The sequence below is a fragment of the Procambarus clarkii genome, chromosome 81 (genome assembly GCF_040958095.1).
Source record: "Procambarus clarkii isolate CNS0578487 chromosome 81, FALCON_Pclarkii_2.0, whole genome shotgun sequence".
In the NCBI taxonomy this organism is placed as follows: Eukaryota; Metazoa; Arthropoda; class Malacostraca; order Decapoda; family Cambaridae; genus Procambarus; species Procambarus clarkii.
Window position 1 is genome coordinate 21,625,290 of NC_091230.1, and position 12,076 is coordinate 21,637,365.

The window sequence follows — 12,076 nt, forward strand, 5'->3', positions numbered from 1 at the left end:
CAGGAATTTCCTTAAGTACTTTCGTATATTAATACATCTTCAGAAGGAATGATTTACAGGTCAAGTATTGGACATATATATAGGCAGGAGAGAGAGGTGAAGTGAGGTGAGGTACAATGAAAAATGAATGGGAAATAGGTGGATTCTAATCAGAGCCGCATAAGAACTGCAGAAGGTCTATTGGGCCATACGGAGCAGCTTCTATTTATACCCACCAACAGGCCCACACATGGAAAATAATAGCATAAGATAGTAAATATTTACAAAGAATTAGTGAGACAAATGTGTATCAATGATCCTAATCAAATCGCCCTTTAATTGAATGCTCACCAAATTGATTGGGAAATGGCTTCTTCAATAACGAATTGTAAAAGTACTTATAACAGAAACATAATTGAATCTGCTTTAATACAGATTACAAAAGAATGTAATTTGAACATTAGCAGTGGTTTATATAACTTAGATTCATTTTTGATAGATCAATTGAAGGGCGATTTGAAGTGAAGGGCGAAGGGTGAAGAAACGGTAAAGAGAATGGCAATGGTGGACAGTAGTAACACACTTAAGAATTATTCAATAATAAATACAAATTCGTCATTCACCTATGGTGGAGGAAAGTCTACTTGGAAGGATTCAATTTACATGAGATTAAGAAGGGAGACATATTCAAGTTCAAGTATGTTTATTGAGACAAGAAAGAAATACATCTCAAAGGGATAGAGTAGCTTTGGCTATTTCTACCCCTCTCTACTTCAAGTCCCTCAAGGGGCGCACAAATTCAGTGAGTACAAATAGACAAATAACAGTACAAGAATCCCATTTAACATTGTAGGTTAATATAGTAAACACAGCATATAAGTGTTACACTCTTGGGGCAAAATTCTTGTAGCTCCTAAGTATACTGTCTATCATACCATTATCACACATCCAAACAATTTGATGTGGTACACTACTTATTTCCTTATTTCTATAGTTATCAATAAGTTGACACTCTAATACATACTGTTCTAAGGTACCATGATAACCACCTACAAAATTCTCAGGGGAATTGACAGGGTGGACAAAGACTAACTCTTTAGCACGGGTGGGACACAGACAAGGGGGGACGCAGGTGAAACCTTAGAACCCAAATGAACCACAGAGACATTAGAAAGAATTGTTTCAATGTCAGAGAAGTTAACAATTGGAATGCATTAAGCAGTGATGTGGTGGAGGCAGACTCCATACACAGTTTCAAATGTAGATTTAATAGAGCACAGTAGGCTCAAGAATCTGCAAGAATCAGTACAGATTTGACAGTTGAGAGGCGGGAACAAAGAGCCAGAGCTCAATCCCCACAAGCACAACTAGGTGAGTACTAAAAGAAGTTGAGGAAGTCACCTCCATCTACAACTTTAAGACCAATTTTGTGCGTCGGGTGAATGAATGAATTATCAGGGGAAAGCGCCAAGCCATTACGACTATATAGCACTGAGAAGGGGTCAGGATAAGGATTTGGGATGGGACGGGGGAAAGGAATGGTGCCCTACCACTTGGACGGTCGGGGATTGAACGCAGACCGGCATGAAGCGAGACCGTCGTTCTACCGTCCAGCCCAAGTGGTTGGACATGCGTCGGGTGAAACAAAACACCATAGACGATATAAGATTTTATTAATTTGAAATATTAATACTTTTGCAAATTTTGCAAAACAACTTGTAAATAATATATTTGCAAGTTGCATGGAATTGTTGCAACTGCAGTTGCTAGTAATTTAGCAATTACTAAATGTAACAATTACTCGCGGTTGCTTGTAAGTTACAACTGCGAGTTGCAGCCTATGGTGTACATTAACTATACTTGTATACATATTCTACGTAAGTCTGCCCGAAACGCTGCATGTACTAGTGGCTTTACAAGATTGTAATTATAATACTATGTATCCTCACAATCCCAATGTACCTTCTTGTATATATATAAATAAATAAATAAATAAATAAGGGCACGTAAATATAGTAAACAAGGTTAGGGAATTCATCCATATTTATCGCCTATGCACCATTAATCCGAAATAATTAACATTACTAATTACCAATAATTACCCACTTACATATGTGTTTAACATTAAATTACATTAAATAAATAAATAAATAAATAAATAAATAAATGCATACATGTGTAAATGATAGAAACAACACGTTTGAGTTAACACAAAATACCACAGGTAAATAACATATATCTTTCTTGAATATAATTTGAGTTTATAAAAAAAACATAAATAATTGTTTAATCATTTATTCGTAATATTAAATGAAGTGAACTTCTGGAAACATTGATTTATTGCCGGATTGAATACCGTAATTATAAAAATTCTTGCAACAGTGAACTGCGCGTCTGTGTATCACTGCAGAGGTCTGGCTGGCGCGTGTATATTAAGTAAGTTCTCCTGTATTTTCGGCTCTTGTAACCACTCTTAAGTATTTTAGGGTCATTTACAACATGCTTGTGCCGTCCTGAGAACAATATTTGGTTTGCAATAGGTATTAACCCTACAAGCGAGGCATAGATCAAGCAGTTGTCTGGTGTGGCGATGAGTCAGCTTGGACCCATTTTTCGGTCAGTCTAGATTTGTAAACCTCATTCAGGGCGTGAGTCTGGACTGGTACCCATTACTCGGGTGAGTCAATCTGGACCTCAATCCGTCATTAAGGGCGTGAGTCTGGACTGGTACCCATTACTCGGGTGAGTCAATCTGGACCCGTATCCATCATTCAGGGCGTGAGTCTGGACTGGTACCCATTACTCGGGTGAGTCAATCTGGACCTCAATCCGTCATTAAGGGCGTGAGTCTGGACTGGTACCCATTACTCGGGTGAGTCAATCTGGACCCGTATCCATCATTCAGGGCGTGAGTCTGGACTCGTACCCATTACTCGGGTGAGTTAATCTGGACCCGTATCCATCATTCAGGGCGTGAGTCTGGACTCATACATGGACTGGTGTGTTCAAGGGTCCCTGTAGTACAGTCGGGTTCTTTTATGTGCAGTGTATCATAGTATTTTTGGGGGGAATTGGTGTGTTTCACAGGAGATTTGCAGGGTTAAAAAAAAAATTGTTATAGAATGTCATTTCTGCACTGGCTTGCAACATACACTAGGCTATACTTGCTATAGTATTACCCTTTACAGTGTCTTCCGATCTGACATACTGTACTGAACTTTGAGGATTGATACAAACATAATTTTCTCTTATGAGTCTCATAATGCAATTATTTTCCCAAAATGCTTATTTTATATCTATAATATGTAATATATTTTATATCATAATATGTAATTTTTTTTAAACGTTTATGCAGATGCTGGTGACTATGTTTGTCATTTTACCAAAAAATGCAGTAAAATAGGTTTTTAAATGTCTGTTATCTGGCATCAGTTTGAGCATGGTCAACTTTACCCAAATACTGTATGTGGTTGTATACAAAATTCTGGTGACCAATATGACATTGCATCTGATTGGCATTTTATTGGCTAGAGAAGCTTGTACTTTTGACATTGTATATACATACATACATGTAGTACTAATTGGAAATACTACATTGTTTTGCTATACCCTGTACTGTATAATAGAAAATACCCCTGTATTCTGTATAGGATATAGGAAACTATATCACTATTGTAGCTGAGGGGTCACAATAACATGGCTGAAAAATGTTGACCAAACCACACACTAGAAAGTGAAGAGACGACAACGTTTCCATCCGTCCTGGACCATTATCACAATCGACTTGAGAATGGTCCAGGACGGACCGAAACGTCGTCGTCTCTTCACTTTCTAGTGTGTGGTTTGGTCAACATGTATCGCTATTTAAAAAGGGAACAGTGTAGACCTTCAACTGAAAAATTCAGACAAAAGAGGAAGACACTTCATTAGCCGTGTGTATTCCTCATATATCAATAAGCATGTTGGCTACTAGGGGAAAGCAGAACTTTTATCATATCTTGCAATTTCAGGATTTTTAACAATTTATGATGTAAGTGTAATAATATAATATGAAGTTTTATCTTTTGTAATTTGATTTACTATAATTGTTTGATCATTTAATATTCTTATAATAATTGAATGCTTTTTCTCTAGCACAATGGCAGGAGTGAGTGCATCCGCATTAGTAGAAAAACAGTTGGCTGTTGCAACTCAGATAATTGAACAACAGATTGATGCAGAAATAGAAAGACTGGAAACATTAGATGCTGACGACTTGGATGCCATCAGACGGGATCGCTTGGCAGCCATGAAGCAGCGGGAACAGAAGAAACAGGACTGGATTTATAATGTATGTCATAGCAAGAAAATACTTTGAAATTATAGTGTAGACTAATAATAATTGAAATTATAATGTAGACTAATATATAAAGTACATTACTGTACTTTAAAATTGCCCTGGCTATAATTTAGGGTTATCATCCCTAGTGTAAGTTTACAATTCCCATTTTCCTACCATATTTATCTTTTGTGAGGACTAATCATTGGCCTTTTCCAGTTGGTCACTATTGTGCCTATTGCTCATTAGACCCATTTGGTAACATCAACCTGATAACTTCATCTATTATAAAATGCTCTTTATTTTCTTTAGCACTGAATCAGGCTACCTATAAATTAGTCCCTGCTGATATGGTTTATTACAATTACAGCATCTGTAAATTTATTTCTTTTTCAGGGTCACGGAGAGTATTCTGAACTACACGATGAAAAAGATTTCTTTGAAACCACAAAAAAGTCTGAGAACGTCGTATGTCACTTCTATCGGGACCAATTTCTCCGGTGCAAGATTGTTGATAAACACTTGAATATTCTTGCCAAGAAACACATTGAAACAAAATTTTGTAAAATTAATGCTGAGAAAGCTCCATTCTTAACAGGTAAAGTACTGTACTTTTTTATGGTAATATTCCCTTATAAAGAACATTTCCAGAACTGGTTACTGAATTTTCAAAAGTACTTGTAAAAGACTAACACACACACGCACACACACACGCACGCACACGCACACACACACGCACGCGTGCGCGCACACACAAGTAAAGAATTTTCTATAAAATATTTGCATAAATACTAATATTTAAATGTACCATAGTGATTTGCCATCTTGCATTTGCTAATTCCTGAAATCTGCAAGCTCAATACTGTATAAGGAATTAGTTGTAATAGTATTTTCCTGTAGCACAATTGGTTTGCAGTCAAGCAGTCCCCAAGTTAAATTTCCAGGCTTGACAGAGACCTTTCGGCACGTTACCTTATACCTTATATCTCTGTTCACCTAGCAGTAAATGGGTGCCTAGGAGTTAAACAACTATTGTGGGTTGCATCCTGGGGAAAATTCAGTCGTTGGCTTTGGAGAACCTTGATAAACCTAACAGGCTTCCTGCCCCTAACAATTGGAAACAATGTCTGCTTTTTTTTATGATTTGTCTATATCGGGTGCTCAAAACTTGGCAGCAACATCTGAGAAAGTATATTTTATGTTTTCAGAACGACTTAGCATTCGTGTACTTCCTACGCTGTGTTTAGTAAAGAATGGCAAGACCAAGGATTATATCGTTGGATTTACTGACCTAGGCAACACAGATGAATTTTCTACAGAGGTATTGGAGTGGCGAATTGGACGTACTGATGTGATAGAATACAATGGGGACCTCATGTGTCCTCCAGTTTCTTCTGGTCCAGGGATGAAAATGAATGTTCAGAAAAAGAAAACCATCAGAGGTGGAAGGAGAGGAGACAGTGATGACAGTGATTCAGACTATTAAAGTTCTTTTTTATTTGTTCTCGCTTTAGTTTCTTTCTAAACATTGGTTTGAAGTGGGTTGTGTGTAACCCAATACTGGTCACATTCCTAAGGTGACTGATATGACCTAGAGGTTGTAAAGGATAAGCTGGTTGATCCATCAGATTGTGAATGTGTTGGTGCAACTCAACACAACTGTTAAGTTACCCAGTGACCGTTTTGGGGAGGTACATCGGCAAACATTATTAACTCGGCTCCATTAATTCTCACATTCCTCAGCATCTTTTATATCAAATTAGCTTGTTTTAATTAGTAAGAGATAGTCAATGCTTGTCGTGGTGATTTAACTGCAGGTTTCTTTATATCATTAAATGCAGGTAATAGTCATGGAACTATGCAAATTTGTATGAATGTGACTTTCTATGGCTGGTTAAACAAGTAAAATATTTTTCCATATCATTTCATAATGTCAGCATGTCAAAATATATGGAAATTTTTTGTGTTCATCTAAGAATGAGCATTTTCCTCTACACAACATACATATGCAGTGGTGTGTATAATAATTAGCATTCAGAAATGAAAAGTATTTATGAAAATGCACTGAATATATGGACAGTTTATCCATTCAGTGTATTGAATTTTATCCTTTCAGTACAGTATATGGGAAATTTTAATACGAGCTCTTTGGTCATTACTGGTGTTATTGAAGGCATTGACAACAGACATGAGCTTTTACATCCCAAATGAAACTACAATTTCATTGATCTGATAAAAGGTACACCCCATTCTCATTAATTACTTGGCATTTGATTTGCATAAATGGATGCAAATGTTTATAAATATACTGTACGTGATGGACTCGTACAAACCAGATGGAATTTTTTTTTAAATTGTAGATAAATGTATGTAATTACATTAGATTGTTAGGGCTGAATGACTGCCAGTGCATGGCTTCAATCTAGAACCCCCCTCCCCACACTATTCATCCTTACTAGTAATACAAGACTGAGCAATAGACTTAAGGTACTGCTGACACAAAGAAAGACTTTAAAAATTGATGGCAGTTGCCAAGGTGCGTGGGACTTTGCTGTAGAAGTATTGTTTCGAAATGGTGAAATAATTGATTCTTTTGTGGTTAGCAGTTCCCTACAACCATTAGCTAATGGCTCTTATTACAGTACCCATTCTGTGATACTACTATACTGTATATAGTTTCCCTGAGCTTGGCACCTTCTTTTGCTAATTACATTGCTCATATAACAATACTATCCACTCATTCAGAGTTCATATTTTTGTGTTTCTGGCTGTCCTTGACATTTTGTAGATATAGCACTCATGCTCCCTGTGTTTGGATACAAGGCACAACTCAGGTTTGTTGATTGGTCATGTTAAGCACAATGTGTACTCGTATGATTGTTACAGCCCATCCTCCTAAAATGATAGTACTGTACTTATAGTAACTATTTTTTCAGAAAGTACCAATATGTAGTGATGGACCAACATGAAGCTGACATTTTGTATTATAGAAGTTGGGGAAATGGGAAAACGTTTGATGTGCAACATAAATTGTTGAACATAACCTAACCTCTCCTTATAAAGTACAAAAAGCAAACTTCAGTGGTCCATCATTATATATTGGTACTTTTGACTAAATAGTTATTGTTACTATCATTTCGGTAAGATTATCTTGAGATTATCTTGAGATTATCTTGAGATGATTTCGGGGCTTTTAGTGTCCCCGAGGCCCGGTCCTCGACCAGGCCTCCACCCCCAGGAAGCAGCCCGTGACAGATGACTAACACCCAGGTACCTAGTTTACTGCTAGGTAACAGGGGCATAGGGTGACAGAAACTCTGCCCATTATTTCTTGCTGGCGCCTGGGATCGAACCCAGGACCACAGGATCACATGTCCAGCATGCTGTCCGCTCGGCTGACCGGCTCCCCATCGGTAGGATGGGTTGGATTATTTCAGCCCATCCTCCTAAAATGAAAGTATTTGGTAACGATGTGGTCCATTATACAAATATGAATGTGAAGGACCAATAGAAAGTAGACTTGCATATTAAGTAGCATATGGACAAGTTGGAAAAGTTTTTAAATTTTTGTTGCTAATAATTTAACCTAACCATTCTGGGCCTAATACATGCTATCTAAGGCCTAATGTAGTACATATACAGTATGTACTATATGTACATAAATACTATCCTAAATACTATGCCTAGGAATATTTAAGTTTGGGTTTTAGCTTTATTTTTTCTGGACTATAAAATGAATAGTGACAAATTCTACTTTGTTTGTCCATCACGTTGATATTTGTATGCTCGCCTACATGATTATAACAAGTACTGTACTATCTTATCAGGAGGATGGGTTGGTTTTTTATACTCATGCTTGCATATCATTTGTTTTTAAGGAGTAAATTTTTTCTGCATATTTTTCCGTGTTAATGAAAATAGAAAGATTTGCAAATATATTTTCTATAAATATCACAAAATAAATTTGACTATCTCTTAAAACTCTAACCAAAGAAAGTGCTTTCTGACGTGTCTTCACATTCTTCATTATTTTGATGTTTTGTATATCATTTAGTACTGAAATTGGCCTTAGATTGTTTTTATTTCACCTTATTCAGGTACTTTGTAATAAATTTATATGCACTTTGTTTTTTGTATTTTGAAATCCTAGATATATTGAAAATTGTTGTATTGTTCAGTTTTTATTCTAAATATGTATGACTCGTGCAGCAAAAACCAGACTAGAAGTTCTCACTTGTGAATGCAGATCTCTCACACACACACACACACACACACACACACACACACACACACACACAGTATTTTATATATATATAATATATTAATATTATGTGTATATAATATACATTGTGTCTATCAATGTACAGTACAGTGGACTGAGTATTTAAATGTCTATATTCTACAAAAATTTATTTATATTTCACAATTTATACTATAGTATTCTCAAATCAGTGTAGGTGTACAGGATGTGTGAAGCGTTCAAGAAAATTATTCTTGTTTTAAAATAGGACAGGAAACTGAATAAAAATTACTATGATTATCAGAGACTTTTAGTAGAGGCAATACATACAAGGGTTAATGCATTATAAATCCCCAAACTCCCAAAAAAAACACTAGTAATCTCAAGGATGAACAACTACATAGTACAAGTTGTTACAAAAATTATACAGAGTGGTTCAAGCACAAATGTTAATACAGTACTATACTACAAAATATGATATTGTCCACGTGGGTAGAATGTGTGTAGCAACTTAATGTATCATCCACACAATTAACTTGTGGGAACTAGATGGAATACACACCCCTACAGCTTACTGTCAGAACTATTGTCAAATGCCTTTCATTTGGCTCGATAAAATCCTCAGAGAATCTGATATCTTTAATATTGCTTATGTCCTTTTGCTCTTGTATTAGTATTCTGAATGGTACCTAAGAATTTGTTTATGTACTGTAGTACAGAAGGTGATATGTGGTGTTCTGGGCTTGGTGCTTTCTTTTGATAATTACTTAAATCCTGGGAAGTGCAACTGATCTAGACAACAGCTGCCAGACATAAGCAGAATTAAAGGAGCAAAAAAAAAAAAAAAATCATTTATTAAATGGTAAGTGAATCTTGGAACAAGACGTCTTTTTGATTGTAACAATAAAAGTCAATGGCATTGTTAGCACAAGAAAGATTTATAATTATAGAACGATAATGAAACAGCCATATTTTAACATAATTACTCGTAAGAATTTGTGTGAAGGAACTATCTAATGTACGAAGTTCTGGAAGGCATAACCACATGCCTCATGTTTGCTGGTCAGCACCTTGACAATGTCAGCTGGAGAAAGGGGACATAAGGGAAAGACATGGTGACACTGGTCCTGGTTTGTGGTTAGCCTGGCCCACAGTCCAATGAAAGAAGCATATTGATACTTTGCAGCGGGTGTGTGCAAGTCCTCCCAGGGAACAGGTAGACCTGGTTCAGGACTGGCAGGGCAAAAGGAAATACTTTTATTAACATAATGGAAAGAATGGCTTACCCAAACAATTTAATTGTACATAATTAAATTAACATGCATCTCCGTAGACATGTTTTGAGCAACTACTGGATAACTTCCAAAACTAGAAAATGCCAATATCATAACTTTGAGCTCCACAGGGAGCCAAAAATTTACAATGGGAATACATCATTTAATTTTCTCCTGTAAGTTGATTTGTCAGAACTCAAAACACAATTTCCCATAGATTCAATGCTTTTAATGGGAAATAGGTTCCCAAAGCCCCTAAAATTGGCATATTTAAAATAATAATATATATATATAATGTATAAACACTTGATTTATTTACCTTGAATGCTGGATTTGTCTTGCTTAATAGATTTTTATAATTACAGTACTGAGAATGAGAGAGAGGTTTAATTAGTAGAGAATGTGGAGGTAGAAGTAGTCCACTTATAGGCTTAGCAACTTACCTGAGGGTTTCGATGACTTTATTATGGCGAGTTGTCCTGTACTCCGGCAGGAGGCTGTTGGCATGGCAGAGAGCAAGGGCTATGCACCCAGAGTCATCTAGGTCTCTTAGCACCTGTCGGAGGGACTCATGCTATGTTATGAGGGAGTCCTTGGACTGTACTGTAATATCTAAGGAGGAGTTTGAGATGATTTAGGAAAGAGTTATAGGACTACAAGGCTTGTGCTGTATTCTAAGAGAGTCTGGCAATTTAAATGGCAGAAGTAGGTGCTTGTGCTGCACTAGGAGTCCTGGGACTAGAGATGGCTAGAGATGTATTCTCACTGCTCTGGAAGAGAGTCCTGGAACTGTATATAGCGAGAGAACAATTCCAGAATAAATTTTCAGAATTCAAGAATTCATGCTGCATTCGGAGGGAATTCTGTGACTACTTTGCTAAGGAAGAGGGCCATGCTCTATTTGGAAAGAGCCCCCAGGTTAAAGCCCAACAAGTTTCTAAGACTGCAAAATACTTGCCAGCGTCCTTTAATAATGTAATAATGAATTTGTTTTCATATTGATTAGAGTTAAGTAGTTACAAAATCATAGAGGGTTGTAAATTAGTCGCACATTTTTAAACGGATAGATCACTTAAATCAACCTAATGATCAAATAGCTTAATGTAATTTGTAGGAAAATTGATTGAATCGACACTTAAAAGCAAATTAACAAATTTACAATTTTTTTAAGTTTATTTCAGACAGTTGATAGTGGAAAGGATTGCAACATTACTTATCACTGATACTGTTCGTCATGAAAGTGGTGCCCAACCACTTGGGCTGGACGGTAGAGCGACGGTCTCCCTTCATGCAGGTCGGCGTTCACTCCCCCGACCTTCCAAGTGGTTGGGCACTATTCCTTTCCCCCGTCCCATCCCAAATCCTTATCCTGACCCCTTCCAAGTGCTATATAGTTGTAATGGCTTGGTGCGCTTTTCCCCTAATAGTTCCCTTCCCTTCATTAGAAAAAACGAGGTGCATGATACCGGTAAAGGGGGGTATCCTAAGCTGGATAAGGGCTTGGTTATTACAAAGGAAGCAGAGGGTAAGCATAAATGGAGTCGAGTTTAAGTGCTTACAAGTGGAGTGTCTCAGAGCTGTCCTGGAACCTCTGTTGTTTATACTTTATGTATGACTGATTTAGACACAGAATTGAACAATAATTGCAGGTGATTAGTCACAATAACAAGGCTAAAGTATGATGACCAGACCACACTAGAAGGTGAAGGGACGACGACGTTTCGGTCCGTCCTGGACCATTCTCAAGTCGATTGTGATGAGGAAGTAGATGCAGGCAATAAATATTGCCTGCATCTTGAACAATAATTAACATGCAAATTTGCAGGTGATTAAAATAAGACGTGAAATTTAAAACTTTTAAACCAGCTTCAAGACGATTTAAATAGGCTTTTTAACATGAACGAAAGATTGACAGATAGTTATTGGTAACAAATTTAAAGTTCTTGGGGCCTTAAAAGTGTTGTCAGACAGTTAAGAAACTATCAAATCTGAATGTGAAATAAATTTGAGACGTGATAAACAGGGATCTTAAGTAGATAAAATAATGTTTAAATGTTCAAAATAGTTAAACAAGATACTGTACTGGGAATCATTTAGAGGCGTTATGACTAGAACATTTGATGTTTTTTCTCATCCTTATTAGGCTCCATTTAGATTATATATTAGTTTTGTCATCGTGCTGTAGAATGGACATAAAGTACCTTGAAAGTGTTCAGAGAAGAATGTCAAAGTTAATTCCATGAATTGGAAATTTACACTTAGAGT

General features: G+C 36.6%; 1 protein-coding gene across 1 annotated transcript; it reads left to right on the forward strand.

Annotated features, from left to right (window-relative positions):
• Nucleotides 1-2,334: 2,334 nt before the first annotated feature.
• LOC123772996 (thioredoxin domain-containing protein 9) lies at nt 2,335-8,424 on the forward strand. The gene is made up of 4 exons (XM_045766454.2): nt 2,335-2,415; nt 4,114-4,309; nt 4,694-4,895; nt 5,506-8,424. The coding sequence occupies exons 2-4, from the start codon at nt 4,118-4,120 to the stop codon at nt 5,781-5,783; spliced, it is 672 nt and encodes a 223-aa protein (XP_045622410.1). The 5' UTR covers nt 2,335-2,415; nt 4,114-4,117; the 3' UTR covers nt 5,784-8,424.
• The last annotated feature ends 3,652 nt before the right edge of the window (nt 8,425-12,076 follow it).